This window comes from Protopterus annectens, chromosome 4.part0 (assembly GCF_019279795.1).
Source record: "Protopterus annectens isolate FY-2018-M chromosome 4.part0, PAN1.0, whole genome shotgun sequence".
Lineage (NCBI taxonomy): Eukaryota > Metazoa > Chordata > Ceratodontiformes > Protopteridae > Protopterus > Protopterus annectens.
This window is the reverse complement of record NC_056733.1, coordinates 406,630,230-406,648,332: the sequence shown is the minus strand read 5'-3', so window position 1 is coordinate 406,648,332 and position 18,103 is coordinate 406,630,230. Positions and strand designations below refer to the sequence as shown.

Sequence of the window (18,103 nt, the reverse complement as noted above, 5' to 3'; positions counted from 1 at the left end):
GTCTACAGCTGAGATATAAAACTGGCTATTCTTCTCCCTCTGAGGAAACCTGGCCGAGTACATCTCCCACCCCATGGTTTGAAGTACCCACTTGCACAACTAATTGTTTGCTGTAATCTGGCCTGGCTAACACAGGGGTCCTCCCAAAGCCTCTTTAAGCTTTTGGAATGCCTGATCACAGGCTGATCCACACTATCTTATCTAGCCTGTTTTTCTTCATCAGGTCTATGAGGGGACCAGCTATTGTACTGTAATTGGGAATAAACTTTCTATAGTACCCTGCTGTCCCCAAGAAAGCCCTCACCTGCTATTTGGTAACAGGGGCAGGCCATACGTGAATGCTTCCACTTTGGCAGGTTCTGCCCTGATCTTACCACTCCCTACTCAATGTTCCAGGTAGGAGACCTCTGCCATACCCACCTGACACTTACTGTGCTTAAAGGTCAACCCTGCCTATTGCATTCTGCCCAGGACCTCTCTGACATGGTAAAGGTGCTTTTGCTAGGAATGGCTGTAGATAGCAATATCATCCAGGTAAACAAGGACATAATCTCCTGCTCCTGCTAAGATACAATCTACCAGCCTTTTTGAGGTTGCTGGGGCATTTTTCATCCCAAAGGGCATCTTTGTAAACTCATATATTCTGAAAGGAGTCACAGAAGCTGGCCTCTCTCTAGCAGAGGGAGTCAAGGGCACCTGCTAGTAGTCCTTGGTCAGATCAGTAGTGGTCAGATACTTAGCCCCACCCAGCTGCTCTAAGGCTTCATCTGTCCTAGGTATGGGGTAAGCATCTGGCTCTGTGTGACTGTTTAGTTTTCTGTAGTCCATACAGAACCTGGTGCTGCCATCTTTCTTTGGTACCAGCACCACTGGGGAGGCCTAGGGACTTCTGGATTCCTGGAGTACCCCTAGTTCCAACATTTCCTGTATCTCCTCCATCAGAGTCTGTCTGACTCACTCAGGCACCCTGTAAGGGACCTGCTTGATAGGTTCTGTATCCATGTGGTGCTGCACTCAGCCAGGTTTCCTCAGAGGGAGAAGAACACCCAGTTGCATATCTCAGCTGTAGACTCCAACCCAGGGAGGAATGTTATGCAGCTGTAGAAAAAGAATGTCTAGTCATAGTATGGGCACTGCAGAAACTTCAGCCCTATCAGTATAGAAGAAAATTCACTGTGGTTACAGACCACAATACCTTAGTATGGCTACATCATGCCAGCCAGCAAAATGTCAAGTTATTAAGGTGGAGCCTAGGGCTTCAAACATATGACATGCTGAATTGTTTTCAACAATCTGTCTTACTTCAAACAAGTTCATTCACTAATGTGGTACTGCATTAGGCTGTGACCTTAACAACTTTTTGTTGTATAGAAAATTTGATATCCTTCACTGTAAAATGCTGTTATACACTGCCCCTCAAAATGTCAGCATTCTTGACAAAAATGTGTGCATTTCTTTGTATTGTCATATTGTAGGAGTCGAGATACTTTGGTTGGCTCATATGCCCTACAAGAATAAGCAAGACAAATATAGTGAAAGCCCATGATTTGGCAAGCTTACAAAAATCTGGCAATAACTCAAATGTAGGGCTCTTAACTATATATGGTCAAGTTTAATGCTTACCACCTTTGTATAGTGATAGGATGAATTTTTGTTTCCAGGTTTTGGGGACATGAGACTTCAATAGTGGCCTGTTTATGAGTATAGAAATGAGGTGACCCAGGGCTTCTGCTGCAAGTTTAATGTATTTATGTGGAAGATCGTTGCTACAATGGTAGATTTTAGTTTAAGCAAGAGTTTAGGTATAATAGGGAAGGTGGCAGTCACACTGGGTTAGGGGTTGGTGAGATAAGGTGCTGGCAGATACATTTTTGACAAAAGCTGGTGCAGCATTAATAAAGACAGAGTAGAAAGGGCAGACTGTATACTGATATCCGAATTTTTTGTCATTGAGATGGTTTGGGAAGTCCTGCCTGTTTTTAGGAGATCATTAAGGGTCATCTGGAATCTTTTTTGAGTGGTTACATGGCTGTATTTTAAATGGATCTGTTTATCTATCTATATGGGTAGACAGAGTCTGGAGCTTTTCTCCCTGGGCCTCCTCTGAAAATAGGCTCTGTCCTAGTCAGACTTTCATGGTCAATAAATGTTAAATAAAAATAAATAAATATATATGTAGATGTTTAAATATGTTTATACAAAATCCCTATTAGCCAATATTGACCATACCACTGCATGGTTTGGTGGTAGGGGGAGAAGAATACAAAGCTGGACAGTGATTAGCATAGAGAGGGAGTATGTAGAGGAGAAGGTGACTGCTATAAGGGAGAGTAAAGCAATGGTACTATATAGGCTGTCTTCCCATGTCCTCAACAGTTGGACCAGTGAGCAAACAGAACCCTGACAGAGATCTTCTATCCTAGGTCATCACAATAGTAGTCAGAGCTTTATCTTTCCACTTTCTTGGGATGGCCTGTCAGAAACAAAGGATTGGTGTTCCCACTCTGTTAGGTTCTGGTCAGGTTGCACATTCAGTCATATGAGCAGTTCAGGCTATAAAAGGACAGAGACATCAGGATGCAGGAAGGAATACAGAAAAAAAAAACTCACCAAAAGACAACATAGAATGGAGGTTAAACGATATGACCAGAACCTAGGGATGCTGGAGGTCTCCTCACTTGACACCTGAAGGTGAAGAATTCGGTGTTCTGCAGCTTCGCTATTCTTAGCGTTCGCTGAATAGTGTTCGATATCAGAACATTCACAGTTTTAATACTTCAGTGTTCTGCTATAGACCCTTTAATAGCACATTGAAGGGGTCGAGAATAGGAGACAGGAACGTTCATAGGTGTGTTCATAGGTGTGTTCTACCCTAATGGCCCTGTAGCCTTTACAAGCCTAGCCCATAGGACTACCCAGGTATCATGCCACCCGACCTTAGTTCCCAGTGCCTCTGTCAAGTAGAACAACTGGAGTGATCCTCGGGGTGAATTTTCTATTTCCCATCCACTCATCAAGATTTTTCTTGAAGATGGCTAGTGAGGTGCTCTGTTTGACATGTATGGGAAGTCTATTTCATAGCATGGGCAGTCTCTGTGTTATGAACCTGTCCCTCCAGCATGTTCTGTTGATTGTGGTAAAGAGGTTGAGGTCTCTGGAGCATGTAGTGTGGAGGGATTGGGATTTCTTTAGATGTAGCATTTCTAACAGAGCTGGGTCAGGCGTGGCTTTGTAAGTCAAGCAGAGATCGCCTCTAAGTAGGTGATATGAAACAGAGAATAGTTGGAATTTTTTGAGTCTGTCCATATAGGACAAGTGTTTAAGGCCTAGGATCCTCTTTGTGAGGTACTTTCGTGGCCTCTCCAGTTGTTGCAGGTGTCTAGTGAGGTACATGTCAAATGGGGCATTGTACTCGATGATTGGCCTAATGAGGGAAGAGTAGAGGGAGACAATGACCTCTTTCTTCCTGGATGCAAAACCCTTACTAATGAGATGTGCCACATAGAAAGACTTTCTGACCACAGTGGCAATGTGGTGGTCAAAAGAGAGGTTGCTGTCAACCTGTGTTCCCAGATCTCTCATAACGCCTTCTGTGTTCAGTGGACTACCATCGATGTGGTAATTCATGGGAACTGGGTTTTTCTCAAAGGGGAAGATGACACATTTTTTGGCATTGAGCTTAAGGCCATGGTTCTGACACCAGTCGTTGGTCTTAGTGAGACCTTTCTGTAGGATGTCAACATCACTTCGGGAGTTAATAATAGCTCCCAACTTGCAATCATCTGCGAACTTTGTCATCCAGAGTCCCTTCATGTTGGCCTGGACTTCAGAGAAGTAGATACAAACAGGAGAGTACCCAGGACCGAACCCTCTGGGACTCCACTTGTGACTGATCAGCAGTCTGACTTGGAGTCAGCTGCTTTCACACTGTGGGTTCTATCTGTGAGCCAGTTTGCCATGCACCTGGTGATATAGGGGTTGATGCCTAGCTTAGTGAGTTTTTCTATGATTCCCGAGTGGGGAATGGTATCAAAGGCCTTGGCCAGATCAAGGTAGGCTGTATGAACCACCTTGCCTTCATCCACAGCTCTGGTAACTGACTCAAAGAAGTTGACCAAGTTGAGCAGGCATGATCTACCTTTCACAAAACCAAGCTGTGTGGGATCCAGAGTTTGGAGATTCCTTATATCCTTGTTTATTAGGTCCATGATGATGTGCTGCATAGCTTTGCATATCATACTTGTCAGGCTAATGGGGCGATAGTTCCCAGGGTCTGTAGTCACTCCTCCTTTGTGGAGAGGGATGACTGTAGCAGTGCTCCATCCGGCAGGGACAAAGCCTGAGGTGAGGCTGTGATTGAACAGGGCACACAAGTGAGGTGCCAGTTCACTCTGTAGTTCATGTAGAACACAGCCAGGGATATTGTCAAGTCCCATAGAAGCTGTATTCTTGGCCTTGGATAGTGCTGTTTTAACCTGTGCAGCAGTAATACTGGGTGCCTGGCAATCTACTGGTATTGTGATTGGTCCTTTGGGGGGGGGGAGTGGTAAAGTTGGCAGTGAATCTGTTGGCCAGTATATTGACAATATCTGTTGGCTTGGTATAGGAGGTACCATTGTGCAGTAGCTCAAAGCAAATCTGGGTATTGCCGTGGAGATTCTTTACATAACTATAGAAGGCCTTATGGTTGTCTTTACTATCTGCTGTAATTCTGTTTTCATAGCTAGCTTTACAAAATTTGAAGAGGGATCTCAACATTTTGTTGAGGCCGATAAGGGAGTTTTTCCAGTCTTGAGACTTCACCTTATTCTGCATCAGTTTCCTCCTCCTGTGGTAGAGTTTGTTTATGACAGGGGGCCACCAGATTGGCTTCCTTTTTTTGGAGGAGAATGTCTTGGTTCTATTGGGTATGGCGAGATCCATGCATTTGTTTACATGTTCGTACAGTGCATTGGTGTATGATTGGGCAGTCATGCAACTATTCTCCACTTGCATGGGTGTTGTGAAGTTAGCCTCCTCTGTTTTTAGGAGCCCAAAGTTAACTTTGGAGAAGTTTTTCATGGTGGTTACCTTTGCGGGGGGGGGGGATTTCCAAGGTGATTAGTTTGTGGTCAGATCTAACCAGGGAGGAGTTGACTATTGGTATAGAGCAGCAGTCACCCATGTTAGTAATGATCAGGCCAAGGATGTTGCTACATCTAGTGAGGGTAAGAACGAGCTGGTCCAGGGCATTGGAGTTAATGAATTCCAGGAAATGTTGGGCAAGTGTATTGGTACAAGAGTAGTTTTCCCAGTTAATGGAGGGGTAGTTGAAGTCACCCAGTATGAGAGTGTTAGGTTGGACCCTAATATTCTCCAGGGTGCTTAGGAAAGTGGAGTGTGAGTCTTGGGACATGGTTGGGGACGTGTTGCAGGCTATGACCTTAATCGCTCTCTTACCCAATGTTTGCTGCACCTGAAGTGTCTCTGATGCTTTATGTTGGGCCACCGGTCTGGAGATGTGTGCATTCTTTATGAATATGGAAATACCACCACCTATAGAGCTTCGGTCCAAGTACTGAGGCTGAAAGGTGTAGAATGAGTTATAGCCTGGTAATGCAGGTGTGCTTTCTGCTGACTTGAACCAAGTCTCTGTTACAGCACAAATGTTGATGTTCTCCATTTTAAGGAGTGCTTCGAGCGAGTCCATTTTGAGATTTAGACTTCTATCATTGAGCAGCATGACCCTCAGATTACATTTGTTTGTAGCTGTTACGGTGGTAATTTGGTCTTTGGAACACTGCCTAAAAAGGCACTATAGGGGTGGAAAGATCCTTGGCCAGTATCCAGAAGCCCAGGGGTGACAGATGCAGGCCATTTCTGGCAAAACATCAAAGTCTGTCAATCATGTCATCCCAGGCAGACAGATACTGGATCCCCTTAGAATGACACCAGAAAGTTATCCAATTGTTGAAATCAACAATTGGCATGGAAGGGAGCAGAAAGGTAAATACACTTACAAGGGCAGACTAACTTTCTGCTGACAATTGAATCCAATGTTTTTTTTTTCTCTGGGAAAATATCATTACATTTCCAGTGCTTCCTTTTGACTTTTGTAAGTCACAACCTTCTAAATAGACTTTCATGATCATTCAGTTTCATCTAGTAGTCTTAGTATTTGGGTTTGTAAGGCTGTTCATGATTTAGTTGCACATATACTTTCCCAAATCACTCCTTCACAGTCTCAGCTAAAACTGTCCGTTTTTTTTGTCATTCTATGCTTCTTCTTCCCACTTTTCTTTAACACATTCAGCATTGTAACAGAGATGGATCTGAACCTTCCATTTTTCTTTCAACAGCAACTCATAGTGAAGGATCATTTTGTAATGGAACTTAATGATGTATGAACAGGGTTGCCAAACATCCCTATTTCAGTGGGACTGTCCCTGGATCAGCAGCCCAATCCCGAGTCCCTCACTGCTGGTTAAAATCCCAGTGAAACAGCCTCTATTTTGCGATTTATGACTGGCCTGTATGCCGGTATATGAGCTAATCATAAATGGCAAAACGGAGCCACTTCTGTTCAATGCGGAACTGCCTACTGTTCTGCATGAAAGAATGAAAGACTTTTTTGGTCTCTACCTGTCCCTTTCTAAATCCGGGAACCCTGTGTATGAAGTACTGTAAGTAATTCAAAAAGAAAAGATGCAAGATTGTATAGGAAACCAAAATGGTATAAAGAGAAACTGCAGAATTAGGTAAAGAGTAGGAGCTTCCATAAGAATGTAATGCAATACCATGCTTCCATGAGTCTGTAGACTCCTCTGAGGAGTAAATATATGTAATTGGTCTGAATTATTGAAGTAGCTGCTGGCTAAACAGATTGTATCTTAGATCTTAGAACTACAGCAACTTTGGTTTATTCAAAATATATTTCCCTCTTTAAATTGTAAGGATAACATCAAGTGATTAAATGAACCCTGGGAGAAGACAAAGCAAGATGGCTGAATGAGTGAATGAGTGAAGGACTACGGGCCTATTGTGGAAGGCATTCAGTCAGAGACTGTAAATTTGACAGCACTGGAACAGGCAATTTTGAAAGATACAGCCTGTATACAAGAAATTGGAGTAAAACAAGATGTGTAGCTAAACAACATATCAAACACAAATGAGATCAAAATTTCCTGGAAGAAGCAAGTGAAGTTATCAGATAATACTATTCACAAATTAGAGACCTGTAGTACAAAAGATACAGGATAGAGGCAAAGGTTTATAACCTGGAGAAAGGGAATAACTTAGATTCATCTGTCTGTCAAAAGGGAAGAAGGGAACGATTCAGTAAATTACATTAAACGGAACCTCTCTAACCTCCAAAAACTTAATAAGGACATAATAATTGAAAAAAAACATAGAGCGTTAACCAAAAATAAACTGTGTAATATGACTAGACATTTCATTGTGCATTAAACCAGAAAACAATGGTGACATTTGTAAGGAAGGTAAGAGATATGGAAATGTGCCAGTTAAGCTTTCCAGTGGCACTCTATGTTACACATGGGAACCAAATGATCATACTAGATGTGCCTGATGAGGTGAAGGTATTCATCACTACTTTATCCTCACAGAGATTGGGGAAGCTCACAAGAGTGGAGTCAGGACATGGAGGTGGAGGCCAAGGCAAAAGACAATAAAAGAGGTCCCAGTCCGCATGGCCACTCACCCATCAAATCACCCCTGAGGAAAAAAACTGAAACAAGTCTCAAGATTTAAAGCAGCTTTACTCTCTGCATCCCCAAGAGATGAATGAAGCAGACACTATTTCAGCTGACTATTCCAATACTTAATAGATATGCAAATCTTGGAGAAGAGCAACCAGAGGAAGATGACACTTTCCTTACACCAGACCCTAGACCAGCAGGCCTAGAACAATGAGGAAGAGCACAAGGCTATGCCAGTGTTGCATGGATGGAGACTGTCTTATCAAGGAACATGGTCATAACATGAAGGAAGTGGAGGAATATATCCATGTCCTCCCAAACTAATATCTGTCTCACAATTTAATTTGTTCATATGTGTCTATTAGGCTATATTCAGATATTGCATACCTAAGCCCTTGGGTAACTGTAAAAGGGGATACTCCCTTGTTGGACAGTGATAAACATATCTTAGATGCAGATAAAACTATGCCACTAGGTACTCTGTGGAAATAAAGACCTTTTTTAATCTCTGTGGAAAGCACAAGAACCAAAACATAAATTCTTCTATTATTGGGTTAAGATACCTCAAGGGTTATCTGAGGCCTTTTGGAGCTTGAGAAGTCAAAGTAGCTGAGTAAGCTGACCCTGCATTTAAATATTCATAAGATAATTGTCTGAAGTCATCTTAGGTTTAATCGGTACAAGTACCTTTACTAAATCCCTAGATATCTTTTATTTTTTTCTTTCCATGATGGACAATATACAAGTTGTTGTTGTGTCTTTCGGCTTTTCTCGGTTAGGGGTTGCCACAGCGGAACTCCAGTCTGCTAATGATTGGCAGTAGATTTTTACCTGCCGAGTTGCCGGCCCTGACGCACAACCTTCAACGAAGGTACGCCCAGTCACGCATGTCTCCACACAGAAGACGCTCTAGCTGAGAATCGAACAGGATGTCTTACTGTGAGGCGACAACGCTACTGCAGCACTAACACCGCAGTCTATGGACAATATACAAGTAAGCCAGACAATTATGTCTGACGTACAACATACATAACTCTTAAACAAGTGCACAGCAAAGAAATGGCAGTTAGGGTATTGACATGGAATATCAGGGGACTGTCAACCCCAGTGAAAAGTCTGGAGCATATTAGCAAGGTGAGAGCCTATGTTGTATCTTTCCACAGAAAACAAAAATGGAAAAGTCTAATTTTAAACTTTTGCATAAAGGATGGAAAGGATGGGGGTAGCCAGGCACATGTCATCCGTTAAAAGAGGGGCCCTTATTTCAGTTCTTAAGGATTTAAATTTGAAGCTTATATATTCTAAGGAAGACAAAGCTGGTAGATGGGTGGTGGTGAAGGTTCAAACTAGCACAAGTTGTACTGGGATACTAATGGGGTCCTAATGAAGATAAACCTAAATACTTTACTTCCTTCATGAATACCCTGGAAAAGTTAGCAGGCTCAATAAGTTAGCAGGCTCAATGCTAACCATAGCAGGAGGTGGAGACTTCAGCGCAGTCTATAATGTTTAGATGGATAGATTAACATGTAGCAAATTTTGGATGTTCAAAATGGCAGAACCATTTTGGAGATAGGGCTGATTTGAGACTAGTGGATGTATGGGGGTTCTTTAATCCATATGGAAAAGGCTATACATTTATTGCACTAGTCTCTTGGGCAGCTAGTTGTTTGGATTATGTCCTGATTAGCCCTATCAAATTGCTGAATTTTCAGTTAATAAAACATGGAATTAGCACATTGCCTGACTACAGTATGGTTTTTATGGATATTACATAATTGAAAGCAAGAGGTTGGAGGGTCACACGGAGGCTAGAGTTGTTATTGCTTAAAAAAGAAATTTAAAAACTGCCTAACTAGCACAAGTTATTGAATAGTTTTTGGGAGATGACAGATTTGATGGTGAATGAATTTTTGAAAGCTGCCCAGTTTTTAAAGAACAGTTAATTAAGAAGGTATGATCTCAATATAAGGAGGTAGGGATAATGGACAAAGTGCAATGCGAAATGAGAGAAACGAACACACATATTGCAATTTATAAAGGAATGCAGGGGCCTGCAATACAATGCCATTCATGCCAGATGGGAACAATGGCAATTATGTCATTGGGCCAAGGGGATAACCTTCCCTAAGCTAACAGCATGCAGACTGAAAAGTAGGAAAAGGGAATTATTGATTCCCTCTATGAAAGGTACAGAAGGAAATAGACACAGTAATGCTGGCAGCATAAATGTTGGGATTTACATATACTTTAAAATGTTACATCAAGAGGAAAGGAAGGGATGGGAACAAGATGAAAGTAGGTTTATAGGGCAGCTACATCTGTCAAAAATAACGGGAGAAAATAGACAATTTTTAAATGACCCCATTATTAGGGAAGAGATTATTACTTACATACACGTTCCCACACAATGGAAAGCCCCAGGACCTGATGTGTTGTGTGTAGAATTCTATAAAAAACTTTAAAGAATTCCTGGTCAATGGACTCCTGGCTTTTTATCAAGAAATACAAAGAAAGGGAATTCCCCCATTGTCATCAAGACTATCTTCCATAATCTTATTGCCTTAGACATGGAATGGGAATACCCCTGGGCCCACAGATTTTAGGCCTAGTTCCTTATTACAAATGGAAATGAAGATTTATAAATCCTAGCTAAATAACGTGAGAACATTACAGCATAGTTACTTTCACACATAACAGGAATTTGTTAAAGGGAAGTTGGGGGGGCAACCTTGTTCGATTGCAGCTTAATCTAGTCCAATCAACTAAATTTGAGGATATAGCAGTAGTGGTCTTATTTACTATGCTGGTCATTCTTATGCAGATCAGTAGATGATTGTGGCATTCAACCTGCATATCTGAATGGATGCAAAATGATGTACAAGGAATAGCTGGTGCAGGTTATTACCACTGGGGTAGACTCCCCAGCATTTGAGTCACAGACAGGCTCTAGAAGAGGGTTTTCTTTGTCGCCTATACTCTTTATCCTGGCCTCTGAAATGCTGGCAATAAATATCCAACAAAATTTTACACAAAGGGATATCCCAGTTACACCTAGGGAGATGATCAGTTCCACCTTGTTTGCATATAATGGAGTCTTGTGGCTTAAGAATCCAGAGGAAAACATAGCTGAGGTGGTAGAAACCTTTGAGATATACAGCAAGTGTTCAGGCTTGACTCTAATCACTAAAAAGTCTCTCTCATTCCCAATAAATAATATGGGGAAGGTGATGGGCCCCTTCTTGTTTCCTGCAATGCAGCAAATAGTATATATGGGTATCACTATCCACTACAAGCTTGGGATAGTGGTTGATGTTAATGTAGCAGCACTCCTGAATGAACTTATGGGGAAGTTTCAAGAATGCAATAATCTTAAGATACACTTTCTGACAAAGGTGTTGGCTAGCAAAATGTTTTGTCTTTTGAAATATACCTTCTTAATAAGGCAACTTTCCCAGTTGTACACATCCACTACAAAAATGATAGCTGCCTTTATATGGGAAGTAAAAGGACTCACAATTGCTTGGAGAAAGTTATCGTACCTTTGAAATAGGGAGGAATGGGGTTACCTGATCTGTAGACATATGTAACTGCTATATCCAACTGGATGTGTTCCAGATCACAGCTATCTCCCTTTGGCTCGTTCCAAAATTACAGGTTAAGTGCCAAATGGGCCTTCACCCTTAGGTAATGGGCAAAAACAGAATATGGGATCCTTGGGGTTGAAAGAGAATTTGAGGGTGGATCTGAAGGCAATTCATTCTTTTAGTCATGTTTGGGGCAAGTGGGAATGTATCTGGGACTCTTAGTATATTATTATAGACAAACAACCCTTATTTTGGTAAGACATGCCAGAAATAGCACAGGGAAAATTACCATCTTTCCAATAATCTGCAGATATTAAACCAGAATATAAGGTGCAACACTATCAGTATCTACAGCTCAGATCACTGTATGGAAAGATATATAAGCAAGTTTTCTTACATGGAGTAAACAAGCCAGCCGTGTGACAGGCAAGAAGGATATTAGCAGAAAGGAACGGCTGTAAGGGACTAATTTCTATTTGCTATGAGGTAATAATCACCAGGCATAAGGAGTTTCTTGGCCCCCTTAAAACCAAGTGGATGGGATTACTGGAGGGAGATTACTATGCCTAGAAAGCATGTTTATAGGGTTCCCTACCTGCTGTTTACAAAGTTATATTAATCCACTTTTATGGATAAAATTAAGGGATCAAAAGTGCCCTTTGACCTGTTGGAGGACTGAAACAGAGGATGTGGACTATTTGCACATGATGTGGGCTTGTAGAAAGATCTGTGCAATTTGAATGGTAGTAGCAGATGCAGCAATGTGACCTACTAGGCAAGATCTCCTCACAATGAGAAACACAGCTTTGAGGCTCTTTGGGGTAGAGGATTCAGCTGATCCACTGAAAGTGCACAAAAGATATGGATAAAGGTTGCATTAAATTTGTTAGTGATTATGTTTAAGATATGGAAATTTGGTCTGGAGGACTGGGTCAGACAATTTATGATTTATGAACATAAACCATGGACAGCTGTTAAAGACTTAACAGTACTCAGAGGGACTCAGACACTTTTTTCGCAGGGAAATCTAAAACTTTTGTAACATTTTTCTATTTTAGTTGCATTATAACACAAACAAATTAGTTTTAAGAATTATGACTAAATAAGCTGTCATCTTCTGTCTGTTTTCTTTTTTTATTATGGTTGAACCCAGATTTAAAAGGTCATGTTTGGTAAAATGGTGGATAAATCTTATGAAACAAGTTGTTGAATGGTTTACAATAGCATTTGTATGGTTTGTTAAGAAAAAGAATTAGGTAAAGAGTTACATAAGGAGAAATGCTTGCTTCCCTTCATGTCTCTCAACCTGCAGACATTGAAAATAGATGCAAAGGCCCTTAAGACATAGGTACATTCAGCCCAAAATCTGGTAATCTACTTAGAATACAATTTGAATACCAAATACCATGTAACTCTCCCTGTTTCAAGAGGAATGTGGGATACTACTCAGAGCACATATTTAAAAAACAGAGTGACAAAGATTATGGAAAAATATAAGTACATTATGAAATATATGATGTACAGTCTATTGACTCTTATGAACTATATTGCAAAATTCTACTACAGAAGGTAATTTATTTTAGCTCCTGAAAAAAGGAGATGTAGGATGTGTGTCCTCTTTCTTTAAATAATTGGTGGCACTAGTGTATTGGTCGTGTATAGTGTTTTTCAGTGTACTAGACAGCTTCAAAAATCACATGTGATGAAGGTGAATTCAGAAAAATTACATAAAAGGGTAAATTAAGCCTGGAGATAGAGAGGTACCTCCAAACAAACAGTCACATTATGTGCAGAGGTAAATCAGGCCTGAAAATAAGTATGTTCCTCCAAAACAGAGACAGTTGAAGGGTCTATTCCCTTTGTAATTAACGCCGCAAAAAGAACTGTGTAATATTTGTATGTTGCTCTTAATAGCCAGCTCTCCTGCACTACCTGTTCCAACAGTGTAAGGACTGTGCAACAAACAATCACACATAAACATTAAAATAAATTCACGAGAAATGAATGTCAAAATATGCAGGATGTTTATCATCCCACTATGCTCCAAAGATGCCACACATTGCTTGGATACTTTAAATGTAAAATGATGGTTGTAGATGCTAGTTTCATGAAGAGGTAGCTGTTTGTCTCATGTGCTCTAAACCCTCCGCACCTGAACCTCATGTATTAACTGACAATTCAATCTCGACCACTAACATTCAATACTCCTTTCAAATCGAAACCCATGTTTAGTGCTGTTTTGCAGACTGTCATATCTTAGGAGAAAATAAAGTAAATGTCTCTGTGTAGACATTGTACTTGGTTGTAAAAGATAAGGATTTTGGGAGGAAACTTCTTTGATAAGTTTCCTAAATAAAAAAAGAAATCAGACTTCGATACCTCATTGCAATGCAATTTTGTTTCATTTCCACTGTTTATGGTAAGAGCCCTGTTCTGGTATCATAAAAAAAAATATCTGGCCATAATTATCCATAGTAAATCTCCGACTTAAGAATATGAACAGGTTTATCAACATGTTGTATAAATTGTTACTAATAGCTGGCTCTCCAAATGTCTGATAAAGAAAGTTTCTATCAGTTAAATTGTTTCTGTTATCGTGTCTAGAACTAGATGATCTAATGCTGTGAGAAACATTAATAAATCACAGTGAAGTGAAGTAAAGGTAAATTTAAATTTAAAAATATCTGGCATTCTGGGATATGCAGAGCAGTAGGGCAGCATACTTGGAGATAGATGAGCTATCAGTAAAGTCATGCCGACATAACACAAGTGTCTTTCTTTAGTTTTCATATAATGAGGAGCTCTGCTCATAAAGTATCTTCCTTCATGCACACTTGACAAATGACAAATGGGTAAGTGGTATAGAAACAACTAGAAAAGAAAAAAAAATCTTGTTTCATGTGGGTGCCATTCTGCACTTAAGAGGACAGAGAAAATCTTTAATCAGATTGGGAAAAAGAGATAAAAAGAAGACACTGAATCCGTTCAGGAGCTTGTACACTTGCCCTCTTCTTTTGTTTTTTGTAAATTTAATTGGCTACTTGCACTTCTCTGCTTTAGTCCTCCAGTTTAATGTAGTGCATGAGCATTTTAAAAATCCATTTTGTCATCTCTTCCCAAGTCTGGCAACAAATCAGTTCTACTTAAAAACAAAGCAATGTGCTTGTTTGTGAAGAGAAACTGTGCTGAAAAGACTTACAGAGAATACTGGTGCCATAATGTAATTACACTCATGACAAATGGTGAAGAGTTTTCTGTTTGTCATATTTTGTTCATAATTTCTGAATTAGTGCAAATAGCATAATTTGTTATCAGTAGGTATTGTGATTAACTTTTATTTTTCTTTATACAAATAGGCAAACCAGTGTGGGGTAAAAGCGGAGAACTGGTGTGCACCAAGCCAGTCCCCTGTCAGCCAACTCATTTCTGGAATGATGAAAACGCCATCAAATACCACAAAGCATATTTCTCCCGATTCCAAGGTAGAAATTACTTTTCATGCTACAGATTTTTTGAAGAATTTTTAAAAACTTTAAATAAATTCACAATGCCTTTACATAAAGCATGACATCACATCTGAAAACTACTGTCTGAATTTCTGCTGCCTCAGGAAAAAAAAAATGAAGTGTATGTATTTTTATTGAAATTAATGATAGTGAAAATGTGTCAATGACTGTTCTTAGCAAACATTAATTAAAAGAAGTGTTAATATGTAAGGATATGTTTTTTAGAGCTTCCTATTGAAATGTCAGCTCTTGAAATGCTGAGTGTCAACAAGCTGGGAAAAAAAAGACTGAATAACTCTGAAAAGAATGAATCATGAAGATTGCCCTTCTCCCCAATATGGGGACAAGCCCCCCTCACACCCCATACTTATATAATACCAACTCCAATAATGTCATACCTCAGAGAAAAGGGAATATTACAGGAAATGGACACCTTGGATTTAAATATATGTAAGTCCAATTTTTGTCCATTTAGTCTCTGTTTTTTGGGACTCGCTATATTGGGCCTAAATTTTTCAAATGGTTACCATTTTGGCAACAGTTTTTCAGCTATGGTACAAGTTTAACATTTCCGTTTTCAAATGACAGTATCCCTTGAACTTTCTTGTCAAGGGAAGAGGAAAAGTAAACCATTCCATATATGAACTGCACATTTCCTTATAATTAAGGCTGCAGTATTCTTTGTGTAACCGAAATAACATTCAGGCCACAACCTTGTAATCTGCCTGCCTTTGTCTGCATCTGATGTTCATATAAGAGTACAGTTCTAACTCCTGTTTTAAAACAGATGTTCTGGAGAGAGACTGAAGGACAAGGGAAGCCGCTACTAAGAGTTTAGCTAGTTTCTTATCTTTCAGCATCTAAGAAAATTAACTGGTACTGGTGTAAAGGCTAAATGCTTAGTAAATACTCCTGTTTACTGTATTTTAGGTAACAGATTTTACTTGCAGTAGTACAGGTCTTAAGGCAGAGCATTCTTTTAAATGAAGAAAGAGAATGACACTAGGAAGGCTTCAGCTGTACATAATGCTCTGTGTCATGTCTGCTTAAAAGGTTAGCTGAGATAATTTAAGATAATCAGTTAAAATGAAAAGGAACATTAGCAGTAGTTTGATTCCCATATAGTGTGGAAAATGTCAAAAAAGGGGAAAATTTAAAGGTGTCACTGAGTACATCAAGGCTACCGTACACATGCTCGAGGTGAAATTGCTCTAGCTTTAGTAGCTTGCAGGAAAAAAAGACGAAATGCATAACACCAAACACTTTTTCCCACATTTCTCACAGGAAATCATTGCTGATGCATAGATTGTACCATATTCACTTCTTTAGGGGGATTTCTACCTTCTTCAAGATGGTGCGACCATGGAGTAGTCATATATTAGTTTGAGGAGGGTGGGGGTAGGGGTGGGGCTTGCTCCCCTTCAAAAAAAGCAAAAAATATATTTCTGGCATTTTTCTGTTCTTTTGGAATGTTGACTTTCAGAAAGAACCATACAACAAAGAGATGGGCTCAATTGAAATGCAAAAATAATACATTTTTATTTACTTAACATTTGTTTACCAGGAAAGTCTAACTTGGAACAAAGACAATTTTCAGCAGAGGCCCAGGGAGAAACGCTCTAGACGCATGTCTTTGTAATGTGGGAAGAAACCGGAGCACCCAGAGGAAACCCACATGGATGTAAGGAGGACATGCAGACTCTGCACAGAAGGCACCGCAGCCGAGAAACCCCAGCCGAGAATCACTTGCTGTGAGGTGACAAAGCAACTACTACACCAGTGCACCTAGCAGCATCAGCCGAACATGAATGGAGAATATGCAGGAAATAATTAATTACAAAACTGCTAAAACCTAAGACAAGTAAAGAGTCTGCAAGCCTAAACTTACATTAAATGGTGCACAAGCAGATATGAGCTGAACGAGCAAATGGTTTGAGCAGACAGCCACATGAAAAAATAATGCTGAGTTGTTTTTTTTTTTTTTTTATTCCATACAGTTTTAATGTGAAGACAGAAGCAAATTTTATACTGTAGAGCAGGGCCAGTATGGGCTATAGGATGAGGTTTTTGTAGTGAGCAATGCTGCGAAAGAAGAGTATGTTTCTAGATGAAGGGGTTTGAAGAGAAGTGAGACACGTAGGAGCTCAGATCAATGCTTACTGGTAATCAGTTGGCTTTACTGAGTGCAAGACAGTGTTACTCTTGAAGAGGATGGTGTATGATGAATCAGCACATTTTATTTGTAATATTTTATAGTGTGTGCCTGTTGCTTCAGGAGACAGCAGCTAAGGTGGGAAGATCAGGTGAAAGTTATGATAAAAGCATTCTAGTGTCAGTAATTGTTCTTGGTGGCTTTGAGAGATAGTGGGAAAATTTCCTAGCCATAAATAATAAAGAGTTAATTTTATTTTATTTTATATGTGGATATGGAAGTTGAGGGTTTATTTAAGTCAAACACTCAGATATTTGCAAGTCAAAATATCATTTGTGGTTTTTATCATCTTTACTATTAAGGATTGATTGTCATTTAAGTGTGTTTCTGATGCGTATCAAAAATTACATTTTGTTTTGTTTTGTTCAGTTGTTTTACCTATAACCTGAGGTGGATCCATGGTGTAATGGTTAGCACTCTAGACTCTGAATCCAGCGATCTGTGTTCAAATTATAATGGAACCTGTTGTGTTTTCAGTTTACAGTGGGAGGGTGGCATAATGGCTAAAGTGTTTACCTTACAGACAAAAGGTACAGGGTTTGATACTCATATGGGGTAATAGGCTAGGCTTAAAATGGCTGAGAAGGGCAATCAGCCCAATACTAACTTATGAACCTACTTGTTTACTGAATAATGTCCAATTTCAAGTTAAGTTTGAATGACTGAGTGACAGGCGGTCAGATCTTGAAATGATCATATCACTATTGTGCAGGATTCAGAGGAATAATGAGAATGTCATGAGCAGGTTTGTTAATAAACATTAAAAGGAGTAGGGTAACAAGAACAGAGCTTTGAGGGACACTTTTATGGAGTGGGGCATATTCTGAGATTGGTGAGGCTATTCTGACTCTGAAGAGAATATCAGAAATTTGTTAACCATAGAAGCAAATTTTGGATGATTCCAGTGCCCAACATGCTTTGTAAAACTAGGGTTGGTTTGTAAGATCAAAAGCTTTAGTAAGATTTAAAGAGGGAGCCCTTGTAAGACTAACCTTACTTATGTAGGGGAGAAAGGATGAAAATAAAAGCAATTTTCACTAATCACAAAACAGAGTGATAAGACAAAACAGTGGTTTTTCATGCAATGCACCTGAAACAGAG

General features: G+C 39.8%; 1 protein-coding gene across 1 annotated transcript in view; it reads left to right on the top strand.

Annotated features, from left to right (window-relative positions):
* AACS (acetoacetyl-CoA synthetase) overlaps positions 1-18,103 on the top strand; it is a 1,424,505-nt gene that overhangs the window by 1,196,026 nt on the left and 210,376 nt on the right. Inside the window, exon 14 of the mRNA XM_044068347.1 lies at positions 14,641-14,766. Within this exon, the coding sequence (XP_043924282.1) occupies positions 14,641-14,766 (126 nt within the window). The remainder of the gene's footprint in view (positions 1-14,640; positions 14,767-18,103) is intronic.